General features: G+C 43.7%; 1 protein-coding gene across 1 annotated transcript in view; it reads right to left on the minus strand.

Moving 5' to 3' along the window:
* Window positions 1-27,198, minus strand: part of LOC139184453 (uncharacterized) — a 59,698-nt gene that overhangs the window by 5,447 nt on the left and 27,053 nt on the right. Inside the window, exons 2-5 of the mRNA XM_070794314.1 lie at window positions 22,513-22,545; window positions 12,583-12,715; window positions 11,515-11,578; window positions 6,787-6,975 (exon numbers count right to left, since the gene is read on the minus strand). Of these exons, the coding sequence (XP_070650415.1) occupies window positions 6,926-6,975; window positions 11,515-11,578; window positions 12,583-12,715; window positions 22,513-22,545 (280 nt within the window). The 3' untranslated portion in view covers window positions 6,787-6,925. The remainder of the gene's footprint in view (window positions 1-6,786; window positions 6,976-11,514; window positions 11,579-12,582; window positions 12,716-22,512; window positions 22,546-27,198) is intronic.

A 27,198-nucleotide genomic window follows, 5' to 3' on the forward strand; every position in this document is an offset into this window, starting at 1 on the left:
CTGCTGAGTTGTATTGTTGAATCTCAGTCATGGGAAAATGTGTGAAAAACAGGCAGCTGGAGCATCTTGTCAGAGGACCTTCGAAGGGATAGAAAACAGGGCGCCGAGTGTCCTTTCAGCAAACGGTAATTGTGACTGTAGACTTCTTCAGAAACACAGAGGGACATACCTAAGAAGCAGAGCTTCAAAAATAGAGATGTCTTGGAGACGAAAAAGAAAACTAGGCTCTGCAACTACACACAGTTAATAGCAAAGCAGTCTTAGCGGCTAAACAAGGTGATCAGTGTGTGGTGTCACTTCCAAAATCTGCCCTCCATCCCAAACACTATTTTGAATGTTAGTTCCACCTCCACCACAATAGTCCTTGAGAGGTTTAAGTTTACCAAAACCGCTCTGTGGAATTGTGATCTGTGGGGAGATAATACTTTAATATTCTCCTTCATTAGTCACAAGGCTTTATTTGATGTCACCTCTATGCACACGGGAAAGAAGAGAAGGTACTCTATGTCTACAGGGTGTCCGGCAAAGACGGTGAGGACTTGCCATCATGAACCGAGACAAACATGAAGGAGTGCATAACTGAAAACCTCGGGAAGGTGTAATGTTTGCAAGGCTTCAGAGCATTAGTTCGTCAGGAAGTTGTTAGATGCTTCTATGAGCCCTACAAATGCTGTGAACTACAAAGGATATCAAAGAAATACGAGATGAGACTCAGATGCGGTTCTCCAGAACCTTAACATCTTCTTGAGGAGTACAAGACTTTCAATGGGCATCAATGTAAGAACCACAGTATAGCACGAAATACTACATTATGTGGTATAAAGATAAGTGATATATTGAGGGTTAAGAAAAAGGAGAAAAGAGTATTTGAACATGCCAATTCAGTTCAGTTTGACTCAATATTTTTGGAACTCTGTATTACATAATAGGCATTAGGTAGAGCTTCAAAGAAGAGAATAACAGGACAATATGAGACAAAATCACTTCCTCCCCTCAGAAGAATCTATAGTTTAGTAGGGAAAATAAGACCTTTAAATAAAAACAACTAATTGCAGATGCTGTCAGCTAGACTCAGTTGGCTAGGCTCTCCGCTGTCAGTCCAACTGAAGACTGGTACTAAGTTACAAACCAGGTAGAAAGATGTGGGCAGCAAAAAAGAAAAGCTAAAAGAAAAAGTACAAGAAGGAGGAAGATGAGAAGGAGGGAAAAGAAAAAGGAAAAGGAAAGAAAAGACCTTGAATCAGATGGCTTAAACCATGAGAAATTTGCTATATACATAACTTCAGGTCCAGATGTAGGAGGATCCCAGACTGAGGTTACTTGCAACTCTCTGCCCTGCTGCCCTCGTTACTGGCTTCTTTCTAAAGCTAGTGCCACTTGGACAGCAAGACGGCTGCAGCAGCGCCAGGCATCATGTCTAGACGTGACACTAAGGAGAAAGCAAGGGACAGTGTGTTTAGAGGTTTCTCTTCCAGAGCCCCTACACCACCCTACACTGGCCAAAGCCAGTGTGGCTGTGGAACCATGACCCCTAGAGTCACCTACCATGAGCTGGGCCCTATGTGAGGTGCTATGAACAAGACAAAGTTCCTGTCCTCAAAAATCTCATACACAAAGGGGGAAAACGGAAAAGTACCTAATTATAGCACCATGGGCTATCAGAAAATTCAAGAGAGGCATTTGGGAGAAATGAAGAAGAAAATTCATGAAGCTGAAAAGCTAGCTGGTGGAAGAGGAGGAAGTTATGGGCAGAGAGAGAAGTAAGTTCTGGGGCTAGGGGTGGATTCCTTGAGTCTTGGTCAGATCACATTCTAGGCTCTACCAAGTGTAGTAGTACATTTCCAGTGCCTGGCAAACCTACTGAAAAATACTGAGTCCTTACTCAGAGAATCTGCCTGCAATGTAGGAGACCTGGGTTCAATCCCTGGGTTGGGAAGATACCCTAAAGAAGGAAATGGCAACCCATTCCAGTATTCTTGCTGGAGAATCCTATGGACAGAAGAGCCTGGTGGGCTACAGTCCATGGGGTCGCAGTCAGAGATGACTGAGAGACTAACACACCTAACACCCAATCAATGACAGTCTGATGTCTTGAATGAATGAATAAGCTTGAGTATAAAGAGTAGCAGGCTGTTTCCTGCATCTGGTGGGCAGATAGGGGTCTTTCATGCTATGCTAAGGAGTTTGAATTTTATTTTGAAGACTATGAGATATCACAGAGTGCTTTAAGTACAGGAATGACATGACAAGAGTTTGGTTTTGTAAAAGATCATTTTTGCTGTAGCATGGTGAAGGAAAGACCTGTTTAGTTGCTTGGTCGTGTCCAGCTCTTTGTGACTGTATGGACTGTAGCCCGCCAGGGTCCTCTGTCCATGGGTTTTTCTAGGCAAGAATACTGGAGTGGGTTACCATTTCCTTCTCTAGGGGATCTTCCCGACCCAGAAACTGAACACACATCTCCTACTTGGCAGGCAGATTCTTTACCACTGAGTCAACTAGGGGCAGCTAAAAGGTTAATAAGAATTTGCACAATAATAAAGGCCAAAGAGAATTAGAGGCTAGTCACCACTACCTAACAGACAGTCTACCACAGAGAAGCTCCTGGGTCTCCCTTCTTGTTCCATTCATTTGGCAGAAAAATCTGGGGACAGGGAATTTTTGCCTTCATTTCCTGAGCTCAACAGGACTGAAGGTTGAATACACAGTTCTCCTTGTGGCCTTTCCAATTCTTAGGTGTGGTTTCAATTCTATTTCTATGTGACCTAGAAGTGTCCTCTTAGAAGGGAACCCTCCTGTGAGTTAAAACAGACAAAAAAGCCCTGTGCATTGACCAGCATCTGGGGTAAGCTATTATGTAGACTGGAGCTTTTAAATGATTGGGATCCCTTTCGTGTGTCTGTGCTGACAGCACGGGGTTAGCTGAGAGAATTTCTGCCTCTACATAGGACTCTTACCAAATCAGCTCTTCCCTGCCTGCTTCCTGTTACCCCAACACAACTCACTCCCGGGGACCAATTGCTCTGTGCTGTCATTTCCTCATTTAAAAAAAAAAAAAAAAAAGGCAGGGAGGGGGAAATCAAAACCTGATTTAGCCTCAGGGAGTGGTTGAGGGTGAAGAGCATCCTGTCTGCTAGGTGTTCTGAGATCTTCAAAAAGGGGAAGGCGTATTATTCATGCAAGACAGTGTTTTCCATCCTCCTCACTGGGGAGTCCTCACTGGGGAATGGCGGAGATGGAGCGCAGTCTCTCCCAGGGCCCAGCCTCTGGGAGGCTCCAGGGTGGAATAAATCACCAACAGTGCAGCTCTGAGACAAGAGAAGCCGAGTCGCAGGTGTGCAGTAGGCAGTCCTGGAGGAAGCGTGGCCCTGGGCCAGCTGCGGTCTGGGCCAGGCTCAGGGGCCGCCTGCTCTGGGCCCAGTTCCTCTCCAGGGTGGAGACCCTACCTCAGCCACCATCTCTGCCTTCACAAGAGCCCCACCTCCACCCTGGGTCAGAACTTGGGACCCATTAATAATGAATCACTGCAACTTGAATTCAATTCCGCCAGTGCACATTCATCGGGGTAATAATCAGGGTTTTTCTGCATCCTATATATTGGCCTGTTTTTCCTTTTTGCTACAGTCACCACCTGAATAGGATTAGAGAAAGCAAAACACTGCAATTCACTGGAGATCACATTTCCCTTCCCTCTACCTTTGCCTTCGCCTCCACTTGCTGCAGAAAAACAAAGGATCAGAAAGGCCATGGCTGGGGCTCAGGCCCACCAGGCTCAGCTCCACCTGCTCACAAGCCCCAGCACTTTGATATTTACTTAGCCAAGTGAGGGCGCTCGGCTTCCAGAAGGCCTGTGAAGGGCCTTCACAGAAGAGTCGATATATTTGCCTTGAGGCAGAGACCTCTGGTTGGAAAATGTTCTCGGAGAGAAGTTGTGTTGTATTTTTACAGGGGTAAGCAAAAGGTTGATAAGGGGACAAAGATGGGTCTCAAGCACCATGCCAAGCACCTCTCTCTATCACACACACACACAGACACACACACAGACACACACACACACACTACCCCCTGCCTTCCTGATTAGGGAGAGGAATTTGATGAGCTGTTTTTGTGGGCACCCCATAACGGTTTGGGGGCATTTCTCAGATTGTTTCTTCCCCAGGACAATTGTTGGATCTGCTCGGAAGGGAGCCTTGATGGGATATTCAATATCAAGCATTTGTTGCTTTAAAAATACCAGTGCCCCAGCAAGAGGAGGTCATGTACTTCTTATTGGCACGTGTTCCCAGACATGGTGTTTTCTTTGTCTTGGAAAATCGCTTAGGTTTAATGGGTGTTGCATACAAAGAATGATGGGAATTTGGTGACCGTTTCTGAAAAACAGAAAAACAAAAACAAGAGAAATCCAGCCAAACCAGGCCACTCTCAGCGCCATGCAGACCCTGAGCAGCCACTCAGAATGCTTCTTGTCCTCCCTTGGGGAAAGCCCGTGGTGGCACCAGGGCACCTCTGGAGCATCTGGGTATCACATAAACCTCTCTAATGCCCAGGTCAGCCTCTTCCCTCCCTGGACTGCATAAGCAATTTCACTGCCTCTCTGCAGGCTTCCTCTGCTACCCCCAACCCATCTGACTCTTTTGCCCTGTGAACGCTGAGAAGTGATATGAATGTGGATGTTTCCTGGGTGACCCCACAGAGGTAGGAAGCTCATTCCAGGGTGTTCTCCCCAAGGTGTTCCAGCTGATTTTTATACCTCAATAAGTCACACTGGGTCCAAGAAATAAGGTGATGATCATTGGCTAAACTGAAAAATGGGATGTTCACAGTGATCACTGCACTCCTCTCCCCAAAGCAACCTGCTCTGTGGGTGTCGCTTTCAGAACAAATCACTGGGGGTGGGAGGGCCCTACCTGAGAAGGGCCCTGTATCAGAGAAGGGACAGAACTCTGATCCATAAGGAGCCCTGGGGCATTCCACTACTAGCCTTAATTTGCCTGGCCTAAACAGAACTCAAATGGTAATCTTTTTTTTTTTTTTTTTCTTTTTTTAATGAGGGAGAAGGCAATGGCACCCCACTTCAGTACTCTTGCCTGGAAAATCCCATGGATGGAGGAGCCTGGTGGGCTGCAGTCCACTGGGTTGCTAAGAGTCGGACATGACTGAGAGACTTCCCTTTCACTTTTCACTTTCATGCATTGGAGAAGGAAATGGCAACCCACTCCAGTGTTCTTGCCTGGAGAATCCTAGGGACGGGGGAGCCTGGTGGGCTTCCGTCTATGGGGTCACACAGAGTCGGACACAACTGAAGCGACTTAGCAGCAGCAGCAGCTGGCTTTCTGAGGCAATCTTGGAAGCATATGCCTCAGCAAGTTCTGCCTTATCCTCCCACACCATGCTCCTTAAGGGGAGGACCTCATCTGTATCCCCAGCACTTGGCATATCCTAAATGTATGTATGTCAATCTTAGCAGGAGCCACCGCTTAGTAGGCTTCCCTGGTGGCTCAGCAGTAAAGAATCCGCAGGAGACACTGGTTCGATCCCTGGGTTGAGAAGATCCCCTAGAAGAGGGTGTGGCATACCTGCTCCGGTATTCTGGCCTGGGAAATCCTGTGGGCAGAGGACCTGGCGGGCTACAGTCCACAGGGTTGTAAAGAGTCAGACAAGACTTAGAGACTAAACAACAACAACAAGTGAATCTTCTATCTTGTACCAAGTGCTGTGTAGATATCACTTCTCACCATTAAGTATGTTCAACTGAATTTAACTAACCCACATATTAGGAACGGCATTGCTTTAAGGGGCATGGTGGCAACTCAGTTGTGGAATCAGAGAGATCTACACTAAAATCCTGACATTGTCTTATATCAGTCATTTCAAATTCAAAAAATAATATCTGCCCTTGGGACTTCCCTGGTAGTCTAGAGGCTAAGACCCTGTACTCCCAATGCAGGGGGCCCAGGTACAATCCCTGGTCATGGAACAAGAAGATCCTGCATGCTGCAACTAAGACCCAGTGCAGCCAAATAAACGATTTTTTTTTTTAAAGAAAATAATATCTGCTCTATCTGTTCCATAGACCTATTGTGAAGGAAATTGTGAATAAATATATTTGTAAGCTATTTCTTTATAAGTTAAAGTTCCCTGCAAATCTAAGCTATCATGTATCAATGGCCAGATCACACAGTGGGGCTGTCACAATTTATAAAGAGATATGGTATGAGGAAAAGTCACATTTCCCAAAAATATCTCCCGCATTGACCTCATATAAATGGTTCCCTCTCATCTGACTCATAATTCCCATGACTGGCACGAGTAATAGCTGGGACAGCAGAAGAGCTTGTCGCCAAGTCACTGAATTAGTTATCTAATGCTGCTGACCTGGTAAATGTATACTCTCTAATCAGAAGAAATTTGCTTTTATCTGACAGGAATAATAGTACATATTCACCACCCTGGCCTTGGAACTCTGCTTTGTGCCATAATTTAGATCAGGAAAGATTGTTGATCCTCTTGTTATTCCATGGAATGTTCTACAGGACCAGTTTAGCTGACACCAGGCTAATCAACCAGGTAAGCAGACAGGAGCAGATATTTCAGTAAAGCACACATGTGTCACAAGTGGGGAGATACATCCATTGGAAATTCATGGATCTCAGGGGTATTTCTAGAAGCTCATGTTTCTGCAATACTAGAATAGTTCCTCCAAGATGAAAGAAATACTGCTGTATCATACATACATCACCACTAAGAATGAGCAACACTTTTATTGGCCTTTGTTGGGTCGATACGTACCACATATGGATGTCCTCCTCTGACCATGTTGCTGAGTAAGGCATAAGGTTACTCAGTCTTGAGTGGAGTCCAAAGCTGGAGAAGCTGATTCAGGCCACAACACAAGTCATTCTGCCAGTAGGTCTTCTGACTAATGAATCTAATAGAGCTTGAAGTGTTTGAGATGCTCATTGGATTCCATGTCAATCCCTGAAAGATGATTCACAATGAAGAGTTCAAGTCCTGATAGAATCACAAGGTGATTATATCCAGTATCATATAAGGACACATTTTTTATAAAAAAAAAAAAAAAACAAAACACGTTTCCTGAGGTATAAATTGTTGTTCAGTCGCTAAGTTGAATCTAACTCTTTGCAACCTAATTTACTGTAGCACTCTAGGCTCCCCTGTCCTTCATTAACTCCCGGAGTTTGCTCAGATTCATGTCCATTGATTCAGTGATGCTATCTAACCATCCAATTCTCTGACGCCCCCTTCTCCTTTTGCCTTCACTCTTTCCCAACATCAGAGGCTTTTCCAGTGAGTCAGCTCTCCTCATCAGGTGGCCAAACTATTGGAACTTTAGCTTCAGCATCAGATGTCTTTCCAGTGAATATTCAGGGTTGATTTCCTTTATATTGACTGGTTGGATCTCCTTGCAGTCCAAGGGACTCTCAAGAGCCTTCTCCAGCACCACAATTCAAAAGCACCAATTCTTTGGCACTTAACCTTCTTTATGATCCAATTCTCACATTCGTACATGACTATTGGAAGAACTAGAGTTTCAACTATCCACACCTGTGTTGGCAAAGTGATGTCTCTGCTTTTTAATACACTGTCTAGGTTTATCACAGCTTTCCATCAAAGGAGCAAGTGTCTTTTAATTTCATGGCTGCACTCACCATTTGCAGTGATTTTGGAGCCCAAAAGAATAAAATCTATGACTGCTTCCACTTTTCCCCCCTCTATTTGCCATGAAGTGATGGGACTGGATGCCATGATCTTAGTTTTTTTAATGTTGAGTTTCAAGCCAGCTTTTTCACTCTCCTCTTTCACCATCATCAGGAGACTCTTTAGTTTCTCTTTACTTTCTGCCATTAGAGTGGTATCATCTACATATCTGAGAGTTTTTCTTGATGTTTCTCCAGTTAGTCTTGATTCCAGCTTGTGATTCATCCAGCCCTGGATTTTCCATGATGTACTGTGCATATTAGTTAAATAAACAGGGTGACGATATACAGCCTTGTTGTACTCCTTTCCCAATTCTGAACCAGTCAGTTATTCCATGTCCAGTTCCAACTGTTGCTTCTTGACTTGCATACAGGTTTCTCAGGAGACAGGTAAGGTGGTCTGGTATTCCCATCTCTTGAAGAATTTTCCACAGTTTGTTGTGATCCACACAGTCAAAGGCTTTAGCATAGTCAATGAAGGGAAAGTAGACGTTTTTCTGGAACTCTCTTCCTTTTTCCATGATCCAGCGGATGTTGGCAATTTGATCTCTGGTTCCTCTGCCTTTTCTAAACCCAGCTTGTACATCTGGAAGTTCTTGGTTCAGGTATTGCTGAAGCCTAGCTTGAAGGATTTTGAGCATAACCTTACTAGTATGTGAAATGAATGCAACTGTGTGGTAGTTTGAGCATTCTTTGTCATTGCCTTTCTTTGGACTTGCAATGAAAACTGACCTTTTCCAGTCTATATGCCCACTGCTGAATTTTCCAAATTTGCTAAAATACTGAGTGTGGCACTTTAACAGCATCACTTTTTAAGATTTTAATTAGCTCAGCTGGAATTCTATCACCTCTACTAGCTTTGTTTATAATAAATGCTTCTTCAGGCCCACTTGACTTCACACTCCAGGATGTCTAGTTCTAGGTGAGTGACCACACCATCATGGTTATCAAGGTGATTAAGACATTTCTTGTATCAGTTCAGTTCAGTTCAGTCACTCAGTTGTGTCTGACTCTTTGCGACCCCATGAACAGCAGCACGCCAGGCCTCCCTGTCCATCACAACTCCTGGAGTCCACCCAAACCCATGTCCATCAAGTCGGTGATGCCATCTAACCATCTCATCCTCTGTCATCCCCTTCTCTTCCTGCCCTCAATCTTTCCCAGCATCAGGGTCTTTTCCAATGAGTCAGCTCTTTGTATCAGGTGGCCAAAGTATTGGAGTTTCAGCTTCAGCATCAGTCCTTCCAATGAACATCCAGGACTGATTTCCTTTAGGATCGACTGGTTGGATCTCCTTGCAGTCCAGGGGACTCTCAAGAGTCTTCTCCAACACCATAGTTCAAAAGCATCAATTCTTCGGCGCTCAGCTTTCTTCACAGTCCAATTCTCACATCCATACATGATCACTGGAAAAACCATAGCCTTGACTAGACGGACCTTGTTGGCAAAGTAATGTCTCTGCTTTTTAATATGCTGTCTAGGTTGGTCATAACTCTCCTTCCAAGGAGTAAGTGTCTTTTAATTTCATGGCTGCAGTCACCATCTGCATTTCTTGTATAGTTCTGTGTATTCTTGCCACCTCTTCTTAATCTCTTCTGCCTCTGTCATGTCCTTACCATTTCTGTCCTTTATTGTGCCCATCTTCACATGAAATTTTCCCTTGATATCTCTAATTTTCTTGAAGAGATCTCTAGTCTTTCCAGTTCTACTGTTTTCTTCTATTTATTTGCATTGTTCATTTAAGACGGCCTTCTTATCTCTCATTGCTATTCTCTGGAACTCTGCATTCAGATGAGTATATCTTTCCCTTTCTCCCTGGACTTTCACTTCTCTTCTTTTTTCAGCTATTTGTAAAGCCTCCTCAGACTACCACTTTGCCTTCTTTATTTTCTTTCTGTTTGGGATGGTTTTGATCACTGCCGCCTGTACCATACTGTTACAAACCTCCATTCATAGTTCTTCAGGCACTCTACCTTCCAGATCTAATCCCCTAAATCTATTTGTCACCTCCACTGTATAATCATAAGGGATTTGATTAAAGTCATACTTGAATGGCCTAGTGGTTTTCCTTACTTTCTTCAATTTAAACCTAAATTTTTCAATAAGGAGCTGATGATCTGAGCCACAGTTAGCTCCAGCTCTTGTTCTTGCTAATTATATAGAGCTTCTCCATCTGTTTTATTGTACCTGAGGTAAGTACAATACAATAAAACAAGTCCATTTTAGTGCACATTTCAATGACTTTTGATAATTTATATGCCTGAGAAACCATAGTACAATCAAGACAAGGAACATTTTCTTCCAACCAGAATGCTTCCTATGCCCCTTCACACCAATCCCTATTCCAGTCCCTGAACCTAGCCCCAGGCAACCACTAATTCTGTCATTATATACTTGATTTATCTTTTCTGGAGTCTTATATAAATGGAATCAGGCAATATTAACTCTTTTGTATTGGGATCTTTTTCATTCAGCACAATATTTTTGAGACTGCTCCATTCTGTCACACGTATCAGTAATATTAGCAATTTGCTCCTTTTTATTAATGAGAAATAACACATTGTATGGACACACTGCAATTTTTTTGTCCATTATTAAACATTTGGGTTGCTTCCAGGTTATAGTTCTCATGAATAAAGCTGTTATAAATATTCTTGCAGAGTATTTGTTTGGACATACGTTTTTGTTTCTCCTGGGTAGATACTGAAGGAGTAGACTTTTGAGGCATATATGGTGAGTGCATATTTAACTCTGAAAGAAATCAATAAACTATTTTTCAAAATACCGTCTTATAATCTCACCAAAATATAGGAGTGTTCCAGCTGCTGCCCATCCTCTCCAATATCTAGTACTGTCAATGTTTTAAATTTTAGCTACTCTTATAGGTGTAGTTTGGCACTATTTAATTGTAGGTTTAATTTTCATTCCCTGATGTCTAGTGATGCGGAGATGTGTTTATTAGATATTTTTATATCTTTGTGAAGTCTCTGTTCAAATTTTGCCCCTTGTCAATTGATTTTCTTACTGAGTTGTTAAAGTCCTCTATATATTTGTAAACAAGTCATTTGTCAGCTATATAAATATGAATACTTTCTCCTAATCTGTGACTTACCTCATTTTCTTAATAGCTTCTCAAAGAGTAGAAGCTTTGAAGTTTGATGAAGTTCAATGATCACATTTTATTTAATGGTTTTCTTCCTGTGTCTTGCCTAATTTTCAACCAAAAAAGTGAGGCAACAGACTTATGGCATCCATTGTGTTACTATGTATCCCAACACCCAGAAGTAGCCAGTCTCACAGAATGGTAAAAGGGACTTGGACACTCAGTTTCAGCTCCAAATGGAAGATACCATGTTCCAAGTCTGGACTGAGTCCTGTAGAATGGAACACAGTGGAGGACAGGGAGGCTGGCACGCTGTGGTCCGTGGGGTTGCAGAGTCAGACACGACTGAGCGACTGAACAATAGGATGTGACATAGCTGTGAACCAGTGACCAATGTATAGCGATTCTTCCACAGGTGGAAAACATAATTCCACCAACAAAAGTGCAGAAATAGGAAAGGAACACTTGGTATTTCACCCAGTGCTGGACTTTTTAAATGCTTACTTCTCATTCTTGGAACTCTGCTGGTTCCGAGGCCATAGTGCTAAAAAAATAAATTTTCCTACCAAGGGACTCAACCATATTTCCAGTGAATTGGATATAAAAATTGTCACCTAGAATGTTAGGCTCCTCATTCCACTGGACATTGTTGCTTACTTCAGGTAAACCTGCCTCCACTCCTGCTCCTGGACTTACCCAGTGCACAGACGTGTATTCTCTGGCTGATCAATATCTCCGGCAAAATGACTGCTGGTGTCTCCTGAAAAATGGAAGAATGTTCTCAGATTTTCATCAGTCACTTTGTATCTTATTCTTTTTGCTGTGAATATAATATTTTTAAAGAAAGGGACTTAAAATTTCAAAAACAGTTTACCACAAGGGAGGGAATTATTTACACTATATACACATTTAATTAGTTATGGCATGAAGCTATATGGATAGACTAACACATTGCCTATTTTATTCATTGGTATAGATCACTTTTATGATGAACCTATTGGGACCCACTGGGCCCAATAGCAGATGAACGGGACTATAAGGGAGTCAGACAGAGGATGGATATGTTTCAAAAGACAGAGAGGTCTGGCAGTCTAGTACATACAGCACTCTGATAGTAAGAGAGGGGAAAGCCTAGTCATGGGGAAGAAAAGAGTTCCAATATATACTCTAATTGGTTACCTTGAGGCTTAAGGAAAAGATACTCACAAGGAAACATGAAAAAGAAGTGAAATCAAATTTCACCTGTCCAAAATACCTAGCCCCACCACTAAGGAACAGTGAAATCTAGTAGAAACTCCACAGATAACTGAGTTAGGATAAAAATCCTCATCCAAACTCTGCTAGATCTTCAAGGAAAGTTCACAGTGCCAAAAATAGTGCAACTAGACCCTATTTTTCTCATCTGCAAAATGGGGAAATTAAAAATAGATGAAGATACTGATTCTGTTTCTTAGTCTCATGAATTTAGTATGATATCTAATCAGAGCCTTGGATCATCTCAAGTAATGGTGCATACGGTATTTAAATTTATTCAGAACGTTTCTTTCAAAGAAGTGGGAACAAAACATATTCTCATCTACTAATCTTTAAATTTTCCAAGGAGGGCACTTAAAAAAAGAAAGTATCCTAGTGCCAGGACTAGGGGCTAAACCTGGACTGTAGTCTTAGTTCTGCCAGTAGCTTGTTCTGTGACCATAACCAAGTCACCTCCACCCACAGGGACTTCACTTTGTCTACAACATTACAGGATGAGATCTCACTCACCTGGACTCCTCCAGCTCTGGATTCAGTGATGCGGGACCTTCTGCCATAACTGGCTGCAGTCCTCACAGTGATTTGTCCCGGGATGTCTTGTCTCAGAGTTTGGAAGATGTGAATAGCTTCTCTTGTCCATTTGCTGTGGAGGAAATGAAAGGCACAAAGTATGGAAACATCGATTGCGAATACTGTGATTTCAACAAAATTAGCCTTTGATATAGTCTTACCCTTTAACCATAGAACATCACAGCTTATTCTCAGCTCCCCCAACCCAAGCTTTCCCCCGCAAGTTCAGGGACTCTCACATGATATTTGGGGTAATCTGGTGAGCAGACTGCTTGGACTGGACATAACACAAGGAAACAGTGGGGTTTGGCAATCTTCAAGAAAGTCAAGAAAATCTTTAAATAGTGGTCACAACAGCAAATACTTATATTTTTTTCTCATTTATGCTTAGGGTTGTCAATGTTTCATTGGTAAAATTTAATTCAGCAAAATAATTTATTTTGAAATAAATTAACCTAACATACATATTTTACATGTTTTGTACATCAGCTACATGTTTTGTACATCAGCTACATATTTTGTGGGATGGGTATCTATTCATACCAAGTGTATTCACACCTATGATGCCAAACTCTTGGAATATGTCTTATTTGGGTCATCTTAGTCCCTGGCAGCAGTGGTCCCTGGAATTTTGTTCTACATTTTCTCCTTCTAAAATCCATGAAGAATCAGTCCTCAGCATATTCTATATCACATTAAGCAATGTGCTGAAGCACAGGACACAATGTATTGATATCCATTTTACAGTTGAAGAAATCAAGGCAAATGTGGGTTAGGCAACTTCTCAGTACATAGAAAATGAAAAATAAAATTCAAGATCCTCTGATACCTGCTTGTCAATGGAAGGTTGTCAATAAATCTTTATGAGTGAATGCAAGAAAACAGGACAGTGTTTGAATTACTGTGTTACACTGTCTCCCAAAGAGTAACACAAATGCTGAGACCAGGTGGCAAGTGCCACGCTCAGACAACTCCAAGTATTTTTCTATGACACTGACATCAGGTGAACAGTTTCTTGGTTGCTATTTGCTATTTTTACAGCAATTTCCAAAGTCTGAAAATTTTCAGTCTGATTTCTTCTAGCTTCTGAAACTATAGACTACTTTGTGATTGAAGTTTATACTGATGACCCTGAGATTTCCATTCATTTATAAATAGAAATGTTTTGCATTTTTATGTACAGCATATGATATTTTACATTATATATTTTATACTAAGGGAAAAAATTTCATCATATCTGTTAAATTATATTGAAATTATATCAAAATGCATGGCATATGCTATATTCCAATTAAATGTATTATTTTATAGTAGCTCCTTCTATATGCTAGGCCCTATTCTGGTACTCAGTCTCCAAAGATAGTAAAAAACAGGTTGTAGACCCTGAGAAACTCACAGTCACATGGAAAAGATGGAAATGTTAAAAAAATTTTTTTTGTTAAAATGCAAAGACAAAGCCTTTGTTTACAAGAACACTTTCTAAATTATTTAGCATCATGTCTGCAACTTACTGTTAAACAATTCAGAAAAAATATATACTGTGTATATGTATAAATAAATGTGTATATTTCTATGTATATATGTGTGTATGTGTGTGTGTGTGTATACACACACACACATATTTAGGGGCTTCCCCAGTGGCTCAGCAGTAAAGAAACCACCTGCAATGCAGGAGACACAAACCCACAGCTTCGATTCCTAGGTCAGGAAGATCCCCCAGATAAGTAAATGGCAATCCACTTCACTAGTCTTACCTGGACACATGGACAGCCTGTGGGGTCACGAAAGAACTGGACACAATTTAGCAACTAAACAATAACAATACATATTTAGAGAAAAAACAATAAGGCAAATATGAGAAAACACTAGCGTGTGGGGAGTCTAGGTAAAGGATATACAGCATACATTCTCCAGGAGGCAATACTGTGCTCACAAGAATGGAAATTGTTCTTGGGGGCAACACAACTCACTCTTTTTCCATGTAAAGCTCAGACATACAGAGATTTCACAAGCATATTTACAGCAAATCTATTGTATTAAAATTTCATGGCAGAAGATAATTAGGAAAAAAAATCTAGAAAGGATTGGGGGAAAGGGGGCAATAATGAGGAAAAGGTTGAGAAATGTTGGTATATAGGAAATCTTTATCCTCTTCTTGCAATTTTTTCTATAAGTCTGAAATTATTTTGGAACAGAAAGTGTAAACATTGTGATGTGCCAGTACTAGGAGAGTTATGGGAGCTTGGATGAGGCTGCCCTAATTCTGCAGGGCAGGTGAGGGCAGTTCTGGGTCAGGTGACAGGGGAGGTCCCCACTAGAAAGGTGACATTTGCCCCAAGTCTTGAAGAAAAGTCATGAGTGTGCTGGGCAGATAAGGACATGGCCTAATCCCAATAAGCCTCAGAGGAAGATTAAATTCTGTATCATTTAGTTGTATTGTTTAGCATATTTTACCATATTCTAATGACATGCAAACTAATAACCCAAGTCTTTTCTAAAGGATGACTCGCAATTAAATAACAATCCTTTGCCAGGCAGAAGAACCAACTACAAAACTTTCCAAAGAAATGGGAGTTTGAGGGAGCATCTTCTTTCCTCCAGGATTCACAGATTTTCCAAACTTTCAGTCTCCAAGGGAATGTTTCTCAGTTCATGATTTACAGACTTAAGAAATCCTTGGGGATTGTGGACAGGGAAGGTGCCATCCTGGGAAACTGGCCTTTAGCTCTGATGTTGTGCTGGGTCAGGAGGCTTCAGAGTGGCAGAGGGTGGCTTTCACATTGCAGGGCAGCAGACCCTGCCTTGCTGTCAGCTGGAAACCTGACACTGAACTGTGGAAATGCACACAGAAAGAGAGCATGCTGTGAGAAGAGGCACACAGAGGGGCAAGCGCTGGAAAAATTGTACTTTTCTCCCCATGACAGTTGCCTTTTGTTTGGACAAATAATTTGAGGAGAGAACAAAAAAGCAGCTGTTTTCTTAATGCCAAGCCACAGAAACATGGAGCCTTCCTGGCTCAAGCTAGGAGCAAATTCCTCCTCATCCCAAGCATTCCTGATGATTCGCCTTCTGGTCCTGCGGACTGAGGTGACACAGAAAGCACCCACTGTCCCCGGAGCCCCTTTCACTGGGCAGAGGCCATCTCACTCATTCATTACTCAGCAGGACAGGGGGCCAGGGAAGCCAGAGAGCTCCATGCCAGGTCAGGCCAAGCCAGAGGGTGGCTGTGATGGGAAAGGGTGGCTTGACAACAAGTTATTCATGCACATGGATGCTCTGCCTGCTAGTTCAGTCTACAGACAGAACAATCTGCAAAAAGCAGAGCATAAGACCTTGTGCTCAAAAGTTTTGGAGATTGTAACATATACAGATTCACACACATATACACACATGCCCCAAAACACACAAACTGCTTGTGATACACACATTTGGTGCCAATATAAACAGGATCTTGGCCAAAAACTCTATTGGTTAGCAACTGGCCAATGAAGTGTTTAAAGTTAGAGACCAACAGAAAAACTCAAACAGTGGTGTTTTTTCTTAAACTTGAAGTCACCAGTCAGTACCGCTTTTCCTTTGCAGAATGGTTTTCTAATATCTTCACACGGGAAAGATCCTGTCTGCAAAGAGCCCTGTGACGGGTTTGCTATTAGGTAAATTCATTACCGTAAATCCATCCAAGGCGAGTTCCAATAACAATTACCAGGCCATCAAGGCATGAAACTCAAGGGCCGCTTTGAATTTGTGACCAATGCCATGGAGAGGGAGGAGGGAGGTGTGGGGCTTCGAGAATTACCTGGTCTCCAAAGTTTATGGAAGGCCTGAGGCTCCAGAGAGGGAAGGAGCAGCTTGTGGGGCCCCAGCTGACACCTGGAAGAGCAGGCTGGCGGGGAGGCATGCCCTCTTCCCTCAGACCCTCAGAGTCCACCCCCAGCACCGTGCAGAGCACGCACGTCGTCCTGGGGACACATCCACATTCGAGAGGTGACTTCTTCCCACAAGCTCCCACCTTCGGGTGTCAAATGCCTTCTGCCCACTCATAAAGTCTGTTCCCAGGAAAGGACTAATGACTATTATTTACCACTTAGACCAAGTTGTTGCTTCCAGGTCACAGGATGTGTTTCACTTGAAGTCAATGCCCAACAGCGCTGACCTCTGCTAGAAGAACTAGAGCCTTCGGTCTGCCAATGGGAGAGGATTTGGTAGGGGTGAGGAGCGGCAGCCTTTCTCAAAAGTCATGTACACCGCCTGCATGTTCTCCCCTCTGAGCCTCATTCCCTATTCCTAAGTAGCTCCTATCCTGAGGAGATGGTCTCTTGGTAACTCTATACCTCTCCTTAGCCCTTACTGAAATCAAGGCTCATGTCTATACTGGATCTCCATTTTCTCTCAAGTGCCTAGCCCAGTCCATGGCACTTAGCACATATCAACAAATGTTCACTGAATGAATGATTAAATGAAGGTTTGGATGAAGGGATGGATGGGTCGATGAGTAGATAGATGGATGATGGATGAATGATGACTGATGGATGATGGAATTCCAATACAGCTCCATCTGGGTCCTGTCTATCTTCCTTCCCGGGTCCTGGATCCTGCCTCCCTGAGAAATCTCTTGCTTTTGTGCTGTCTTAAAGAAGCCCAGTCAATAGGTGATGGTGTTACTGGACGCTCATCATGAATTACTGCAGTAGCAACTGAGAAAGGCCAAGAGAGCAACCAAAGAGAGGGGCCGGGAAGATAAAAGGCAGAGAGAGAGAAATAGAGAGGTTGAAAGGTCCACAGAAAAACAGACCATGGGCAGCTGGAGGAGAAAAGCAGAAACTTTAGGGACCTGAAGGGAAAACAGAGGGAAGAGAGGCTCTGAGACGAGCCATGGGGAAGGGGAGGCAGCTGAGAGGGGCGAACCATGAAAAAAGAAACTGTATTATCAGGAAAACAAAAACAATAGGGGCTTCTCTAATAGGACTGTAGGGAGGTGAAAGTTGGAGGCTTGTAAGAGAAGAGAGGAGGAATCTTAACCAGAAAAATTTAAGTAGCAGAGAAAGAGAGAAACAAGATGAGAGAAAAAATGCTGGCCCTGAAAGCTACAGAAGGGGTGCCTGGCTTGAGAGAGCCAAAGCCACAGCCGCTCTGCCAAGGGAGGAAACCTTAGGAGACCCGCCCAACCAGAATCTTGAAGTCTCAGACTTTTTCCACCTTATGAGCTGTAAATTGATCTATTCAGTTAGAGAAACCTGGTTTTTATTGAGTAATTTCCTCTGAACGACCTCCAGTTTTGAAAATGTCCCCAAAGTTCTCTGACTCCCCCCTCCCCCGGTGGGTCCCTGCGTCAGTGCCCGTAAATCATGGGAGGCAGGCCCCCCCTTGCTGTTGGTCAGGTCCCCTGGCTAATCCTGATACAGCACAGGGTCCTACTTGGTGCAGAGACCTCAGATCTGTTTGTTCTGCTGGCCAGGTCCCAGCATGCACCTCGCCGAGCTCATATCCCGGCTGTAGCTCCAGAGCCCCCAGCTACAGCAGGGTTTTCTAACTCGTCCCGAGCAATGTCCGTCCTCCACCTGGCCTTGATATCAAGGAAATTTCTCCAGTTTTCTTCTTTGCCCTCAAGTGGGGCCTCTTGCAGATGCACACAAGGGGCTCTTTATGGGAAGCATTGCCCATCACTTGATTTTACATTGGGTCTTTTATGCCAGGATCCCTCAAAGCATTTTCACAGACAAGTGTCATTGTCTCCCCCTTCCAGATGGCACAGAAAGGAAAGCACAGAAACTTAAGTGGTTCAACGAAGGTCGCTCAGAAAGTCAGAGCAGAGGTGGGAACAGAACCCAGAACTCCCCACTCCCAAGCCTATCACCTGCCACTCCCAGGCGGAGCTGGGAACAGCCAGCTTCTGTGAGGGCCCTTCCCATACTCCCTACAGCAGCACGCAGCACACCCCCACCTCACCAATCTTTGCTACCAAAGCTCAGAACGGTAATTCTGTCTTTCTAACTAGGATTGCACGGTCTTTGGTTGGAAGGGGCCATTTTGCAAAATCAATTGAAGGCCGATGGACTTGCCAAGATCCAGTAGGGTGGGAGGGGGACCTGAAAGCCCCCTCAGGAGGTGAGATGTACGTGTCAGGCTCAAAAAGCAATTGCATTACCTGTGTGGCTAAGGTTTTACTGCCTGCTCAATCTGAAAGTTAGCAAAGTAGTAATCAATGAAAAGGAAATATAATTGAGAAGATTAAAAGCTGAGGGTGGGTATGGACTGGGCAGGGAAGTGATTGCTAAAGAGGTCCATTTGTATAATTCAAAGGTCGATGACTCTCATTAAACTCACATCTCCAGACACTCAGGGGATGAAAGAAAAACTCTCCATGCCGACTGGCTGACACCTATGAGTTTCCTGCTGGCCACTTTCAAGGGTAGTGTGAGGCCAGAGAGGCTGAGAAGAGGTTGGAAAGAAAATTTAGGGGAATCCATAAGCAAAAGAACATTTGGATAAATGAAACACAAAACCAAGCCTCTGAGCTTTTTAAAAATGATATGCAAGTTTCTTTTAGTCTCTGAAGGCTTGTTTACATGATCTGAATGGAAGCTGAATTGATGCCCAAGGAAGTTCTAGACTGGCACAGCCCTCGCTTTCTTTGTTTATATTCACACCCACCCTCCAACACACACACACATACACACACACACTTTATCCTTACATGGAACACATGTGTTTCTATAGCTTTGGATCAGTAATGGGCTCTGGCTGATACCACACTTTTATGTGCAGATCTATTAACTGTATCTGTCTCTGAGACAAGGGACAGATTGTCTTGCACATTCCCACATTCCTCCCTGGGAGACAAGATATATATAAGAGTGCGTGTGTGTGTGTGTGTGTGTGTGTGTGTGTGTGTGTGTTTACAGGTCTAAACTGAGACTTGGGGCCTGTGAGGTCCATGAGGCCAGACCACTCCTGCCTGTTAGGACATGAGCTCCAGAGCATACAATACTATGGTTTGTCTTCCTGCCTTTGCTCTTCTACTGAGGCCCAGTTTATCCAGGTCTGCCTCGTCCCTTCATACATCTTCTATTCTTACTGTCTACACCAGGAACCCCTACAAGTGTGCCTTAGAGACCACGGGATACAGATAGAGCTCTAAGATACAGCAAAAGTGTTTATTTGCTATTGCTGCCTAACATATTACCAGAAACAGCTGTTGAAAACAAAAGGATTTTCCTCTTTCAGTTTGCAGGGGTCCAGAGTCTGGCACAACATGGATGGGTTCTCTGCTCAGGGTCTCCCATTGCAGAAATCAGAGCCGGCCAGACTGCCATCTCTCCTGAGGCCTGGGGTCCTCCTTCAGGCTCTTTCAGTGTGTCAGAATCCAATTCATTGTGGTAAAGGACTGAGGTCCCTGTTTTTTTGTTGACTGTTAACTGGGGGCTGTTTTCAGGTTCTAGAGGCTGGCTATTGTGCCTGGCTGTGAGGCTTCTCTGCAACACAAGAGTGTTCTCCTTCAAGGCCAACAGAGAATTCTCTACTGCTTTGAATCTTGGACTGTGTCTCTGGCCTCTAGATCCAGATATAAAGGGTTCGTATGGATAGGTATAGTTAATCCATTTTGATTAACTCAAACACGACTTATTAGTTACCTTAGTAGCATTTTGCAAACATAAAATCCTTTTTGTTATGTAATGTAAAACAATCACAGCAGTGATGGCTCCTTTAGTTACTGGTATTACCCACACGTCAGAGGAGAAGATTAATCAAAAGTCAGGGTCATTGGTGGTGTCTAAAAATTCTACCTAACACAACAAATGAAAATGGCATTTTCCCATACAACACCTGGGACACAGTTATATTTAAATATCATTCATTGTTCATCTGAGGTTCAAATTTAAACAGGCATCCTGTATTTTATCTGGCAATACTAGAGGCAGAACCTAGGGGCCTCTGCTACATGAACAGGCCAAGATTGGCCTGCAGTAGGAGAAGGCATTTCCTTTGTGAAGCAGGCAGCAGTAGAACTTTCTTCAGCTGGGGGCCCTTTGGTGATAAGAGAAGGCCTCTGTGGCCTGATTTCTACAGCATCACTGTTTCTGCTTCCCTCCCCCAGCTCCCTCAGCCCAGGGCTGTCAACACCCTGCAGACACACGGAGAGCAATTGCTGTTCCCAGGCCATGTGCGGAAGCGGCCCCAGAGGTCAGCCACCAAGTCTCACTTGCCTTGAAGCACAGCCTGGTGGGTGGGGTAGGGAACTGGGGAGTGGAGCCCGAGGTGCTGAGGGAGACAGAAGCAACCCCAGGCTCTCTCCCTTCAGCCTTGTACATAAGATCCCTGTCCCAGAAGAAGCTTTCCTCTCGAGGTGGGCCATACAGGCTCTTTGGGCTGTGGAAAGCTCCCCTCACCAGCAGAGTTTTCCTTGTGAGAGAGGCTTGGCTCTCCTCACGGCTGCTCCAAATCCTTGCCAGCAACACTTCAAACTCTGGCCGGCCCAGTGTTACATTTTAACAGGCCAGGCCCTATTAGCCTGATCCTAGGATGGGTTATTCTTTCCAGTTTTCACTAACAAAAATCCCCTTTTATTTGGACACTCAAGTGGCCTCTAGGAACGAGGCTTTCATGGGTTGCCAAAAATGTTCGGATGCGGCAACATTTGTGTGTGTGGCCAATTACATCGTACCTCTGGGGCTGATCCCACAGGCTTTTCTCAGGCAAGACTTCTGTGAACTTCCAGCAGACCCCCCACCCTTTTTCTTGAGCTCTATCTGCAAGAGCAGGCTCTGGGTGGCTGCCTGGGCGGCTGGAGACAAGTTTATGCATAGAGTTCTTATTTGTATGAAATCAATCTGAGTGGGGAGAATGATTTATATGTGCACTAGTCAATGCATTATTAGAATTAATATCATTATTTCTCTGCTTCCCTTTTTAGGTTTTTCCTCTCATAAATCAATTTAGTTCGATAAGATTGGGCTGAGTTTTGGCTGCACACAGACTGGAGTGTTCTGTGTGGTGGGAGCAAAAGACTATTTGGCGAGTTCAGACAATGCCTCCATTGTTTTCTGATTTATTGAAAGCTCAGCTTTTGCTAGTATTAGATGTACTCGTTGATGTTTTGCAAAGGAGGGATTAGTGAGGATTTTTTCTGACCCAAAAGCTATCTCCCTACAGCGTTGGTTCTTAGAGTCTCTGGTTTGTTGTAAGTTGCCTTTTCCATAGCCAAGTAATGGCCACTGAAAGGACCGGTAGGTGTTTTTATAATCATTCTCTCTTTCCATCTTCCTTTTTGGCCAAGACACACTAACTTGTCTTGTGTCTGCTCTGAGTTTCCTAACTGCCTGCAGAAGAGGATCTATTCAAGTCTTTTCCTTCATCATCACATTTACTAAATATATCGGTTGTGCAATGTCTTTCTTATTGATGCACTCTCAATGCCAAACCAGTGCAGGCCAGAGACTCGCATCAGAAATCCATGAATATGAGTATCTGGGGCATCTTTAATAGGGTTCTGACGCTCTCTTTCATTAATCTCTTCATGCATTTCATGCAAACATTGCCTCCACTGCAAGCTTCTCAGAATCTGTCATAGAAGTCACTAGGGAATCCTACAGTACTTTTCTTATGAAAAGGACATCAGAAATGTTTAAAAATTTCTTGTCTTTTTATGTTTTTTAATGTCTTTTAAAATGTCTTTATGTCTTTTTAAATGTTTAAAAATTTCCTGTCTGCGACAGGAAATCAGGAAGAGCTGATGTGGCTTCAAACGAAATCATGGTTACTTTAACCTTAGTCTCTTTCACCCGCCATATCTTCACCCTGACATCATTACCCACCTGCTCACCAGCCTTCCAGGAGCTCCGTGCAACAGCTTTTACTATCTATATTTCTTACCTGGGAATTCCTGTGCCTCTTCTCCTCTTTGCTCTGAAAAGGAAACAGAAAAATAAATTAGGAGAACAGGCTGCAGTCCCACGGGCACATGCAGCTGCCCCTAAGAGGCATTTGGGTGTTAACCCATCTGAAAGGTAAAAGTTAACAGTGTTAATCACTCAGTTGTGTTTGACTCTTTGTCACCCCACAGACTATAGCCTGCCAGGCTCCTCCATCCATGGGATTTTCCAGGCAAGAATACTGGAGTGGGTTGCCATTTCCTTCTCCAGGAAGGGGATCCTGACCAGGGGAGCGTCCCGACCCAGGGATCGAACCCAGGTCTCCTGCCCTACTGGCAAATTCTTTACTATCTGAGCCACCAGGGAAGCAGGGTGGCCAAGATCCTGGTAGTGCTTTGTTTGATTAATTCTAGTAAAAACTGATGCTTATATAAGCCTTAAAGAGGTGGAGCTTCCAAACCTAGGGTCCTACATATAACAGTCACTCACTACACAGTTGTGGAATCAACTAGATTTTATACTGATTAGTTCTTTCCTGTTTTAAGAAAAATTATTAAAAAACAAAACAAACCTTCCACAAGGGGTTATCATTATATCCTTAGTGACAATCTCCTGTCAGAGTTACAACATGAGTCACCCTGCCCTAGTACGTGGTGTTGGGAATTCACAGAGCAGCCTCAGTTTTCCTGGAAACATAACATAAGCACAGCACATCATACCATTATAGTGATAGGAGTGTGTCAGTTGCCTAGTCATGTCCAACTCTTTGTGACCCCATGGACTTGTAGCGTGCCAGACTCCTCTGTCCAAGGAGTTCTCCAGTTAAAAACACTGGAGTGGGTAGCCATTCCCTTCTCCAGGGCATTGTCCCAACCCAGGGATCGAACCTAGATCTGCCACATTGCAAGCAGCTTCTTCACCATCTGAGCCACCATATCATTACCACTCCCCAATCCCAGTTCACATACTGTCTCTGGCTAACACTCACAAGTCTATTTCTCACAAGGATGGGAACATTATAAGGGAAATGAATCGAGAAATTGCCTCTGGAAACTGAAAGCAAACCAGAGCAATGTATAGTCATGCCTCAAATGTTCATGGGTTTGAGAATGCTCATGGATCACTCTGGATAAGGATTCATTGTTTTTGAGATAGCATGATTCCTCAGTGAAATCAGAAAGACTGTAGTCAGCTCCTACATCTGAAACACACAAGCTGTGTAGCTCAGGCCAGTTAGTTGATTTCACTGAAGGTACTGCCTCACCTATGAAATGAGGGTAACACTCTTCTCCTTTCAGCTGCTATGAGGATTACAAAAAACCTGTTTTGGCAAGGACTGCTGTTGCTGCTGCTGCTGCTGCTAAGGCGCTTCAGTCGTGTCCAACTCTGTGCGACCCCATAGACAGCCACCCAACAGGCTACCCTGTCCCTGGGATTCTCCGGGCAAGGACACTGGAGTGGGTTGCCATTTCCTTCTCCAATGCATGAAAGTGAAAAGTGAAAGTGAAGTAGCTCAGTCATGTCTGACTCTTAGCGACCCCATGGACTGCAGCCTACCAGGCTCCTCTGCCCATGGGATTTTCCAGGCAAGAGTACTGGAGTGGGTTGCCATTGCCTTCTAGACCCTCAACAAATATGGTTTTCCCTTTTGGAATGTATGGAATATAATGCAGATTTATCTCAAGATGCTAGATTACATACATTTTAACCATCAGCTACTAGACTATGTCTTCACACAATGAAGTAACTCAGAGGTTACTGCCTTACGTGTGACTCAATTTACTCTTGCACTAAGCACTCCAGCCCACCTGTGGACCACTCTGAGTGGCTTTACTTTGACACCTGAGAGGTTCTCAAGGGCTGGTGAGGCCAAGTGTGAGGGGGTAGTCCTAGACTCTAGGCTGGTGTTGCGTGTCTTTGCCCCACACACCACTTTTCTGCTCCATTGGTGTGATCCTAGTTTATTTCCTGCCTTCTCTATCCCTCTGTCCTCCAGCGATATTGTCCATGGCTATCATAGCCTCCCTTCTTTCTAATTTTCTGCTTTCTCATTTTGCTTCCTTTCCTCCAGTCTTCTCAGCCTTTAGTACCACTGTGACTTGGCTGGTATCAACTGCTAACTGCCAAGCAAGAAATAGATGGCACACTCAAATCCAAAGAATTCTAGAAAGGTTTAATGAAAGGACTATCTGCAAAGTGTAGGCAGAGTATACCACATGAGAGATGGTCCAGTCCCCTGGGTCTAAAGACACGGGAGCTGTCACCACCTCCAGGCCCATAGTGGTAGGGGGAGGGAACCTGGAACTTAACTTCTAGAACCTAGAGACTGTCTAAGAGAGAGACTCAGTAGAGAGAATCAGGGCGATAAATACCTCAGACCTCTCTTCTCCCTCACTCCCACACCCTACAAGGGTTTCCCATTGGACAGACCCAGTGAAAAGCCAGAGAGCAAGGCTTCCAGGGCCCAGAGAAGGGTGAAGAAGGGTAGAGGGTCTGGAGGAACACAGACACCGGAGAGAGCTTGTCTTACTCTGGCTCATGAAGCCAGCACCCACCAGCACTCCAGAGAGCCAGAATCCTGAGTGTGAGGGATGTGGGATAATTGGGGTGTGGCTACCGTTTTGTGCAAACTTGCAGGCTCAATTGTGTTTTTCATCTTTGTGCCATTTCTCCCTTCCTTTAATTTACTACGGCTTGATCTACACTTTATGGAGTTATTTTAAGCACACGCAAGAGATCTTCTTGCCATACACAGGGAACAATCAATGTTCTCACTTAATAATTCATTCTTTCATTAAATGTCCTAAGTAATTAAATAAAACATGAATAAATTCCACACTGATATTTGCTAAAGTTTTGTTTCTAGAGAATTTTACCTGTTGGCATATATGCTGGGACCATTTATGATAATGAACAGTGAAACAAGAAAATCTCAGAGTGTAAAGTCACTGTCATTCTCATAGTTACCAAATGCTTACTAAGTACTGAATGTTTTTTTATACATCACCTCAAATACTGAAATAGTCTAATGAAGTTTTAAAGAAACTGAGGCCCAGAGAAGCTCAGTGTCTTCCTCAAGGTCACATCAGGTAGAATCTGACAACAGATTTTTCAGGCACCAAAGCCAAGCTTTTTCTGTGATTTCCCCCACTCTGTCTTTCTAACATTTCTACAGGGAAGCAGGTGATAACAGAAAAAATACTCTAGTAAGTCAGAGTTATCCATATTTCAAAACACAGGTGCATGTGGTATGCATTAAAAAGAGAGAGAGAGAGCCAAGTGTAAATTTCAGAAGAAGGTGGTGGAAGACCACATCTGAGGAATGTTCTAGAACACTGGGAGTAAGAAGGAGAGAAAACTGGCAGAAAATAAAATTTTCTGCTCTACTCATTCCCTGAGATCCTTTCTCCAAAGAAGTCCAGCCATGGGCCCAAATGTTTATCTCAGTTCTCCAAAGAAGCCCACACTCATTGAAGGTGGCTGTGTCCTAGCCCTGCTACGAATCTCTAAGATGCCCACTACTCCTGAAAAGGGCTTTCATATTAGTATTGGGCTCACACTCTTTCCTAATAATTTGTTTCTTTTGTGAGCTCCCTGTTAGCACATTCTGATTGTTTCATATCATCATGAGATATACTCCTTTGTTTTCACACTAGTTTTGTAGGTGGCGTGGATTGATTCCAAACCTCTGGATAGTTCTCTAATGTTAGGATAGCCTCATTGGTCAGGGAGGAAACACATTTTGATATATACCCTGATTGCTCCCCCTACTCCATCCCAAAGAGCTCCTCCTCCTACATGTCCCTTTCAGAATAGTGGCCTGTCAGTCCCTTTGTGGGCTTCCTACTACTGGTAAAGAACCCACCTGCCAATGCAGGAGACACGAGAGATGTGGGTTCAATCCCTGGGAAGATCATCTGGATGAGGGCACAGCAACCCACTCCAGTATTCCTGCCTGGACAGTGCTATGGACAGAGGAGCCGGATGGGCTACAGTCCATAGGGTCACAAAGAGTCGGACAGGGCTGAAGCAACTCGGCACGCGCGCACACAGCCCCTTTGTGGTCTCGGTTACCCTTGAGTCCTGCTCCTCCCTCATATCCACAGCAAACCAGCTGTCAAGCCTTGTTGGACCTGGGTTGTGAATCCCTTTCTCCTTCTTCTTCAGAGGGATCACCACAGTTAAAGCTCTTATCTACTCTCCTTTGACACCCAATGAGCACTATAGGCTTTTTTCCTGAACAACTAAACAAATAAACCATTTAAGATAGATTTTCCTAACCACCTCTTCACTCCCTATCCATGTTCCACTGAGCCACTAGAGTTAACTTTGTCATACTTATATTTGATCATTTCACTTCCTTATTTAACGTACCTTCTAATGTCTGCCAATTGCCTAGGAGAGTACTCCAAGTACTTTAACCTGATACAACAGGGGCTCTGCCCTTCTTTCCCAGTGCTCCCTACGGCCTGCTCTGAACTCTTTATTCATTTGATCCTCCCTACTTTGCTCATAGTGTCCTGTCTACCCACAACACTTAGGCCCTACTTCTTACAGCACCTCTTGTATGAGCCTATCCCTGCTGTTAACCACTACACAATGAAGAGAAGGCATTCATTGGTCCAGCTTGGCTTAGCTAGCTACGGCTAGGGGAACAAAGCTACTTTATATATGAGCAGCCAGGGGA

Source organism: Bos indicus, chromosome 8, assembly GCF_029378745.1.
Source record: "Bos indicus isolate NIAB-ARS_2022 breed Sahiwal x Tharparkar chromosome 8, NIAB-ARS_B.indTharparkar_mat_pri_1.0, whole genome shotgun sequence".
NCBI classification, from domain to species: domain Eukaryota; kingdom Metazoa; phylum Chordata; class Mammalia; order Artiodactyla; family Bovidae; genus Bos; species Bos indicus.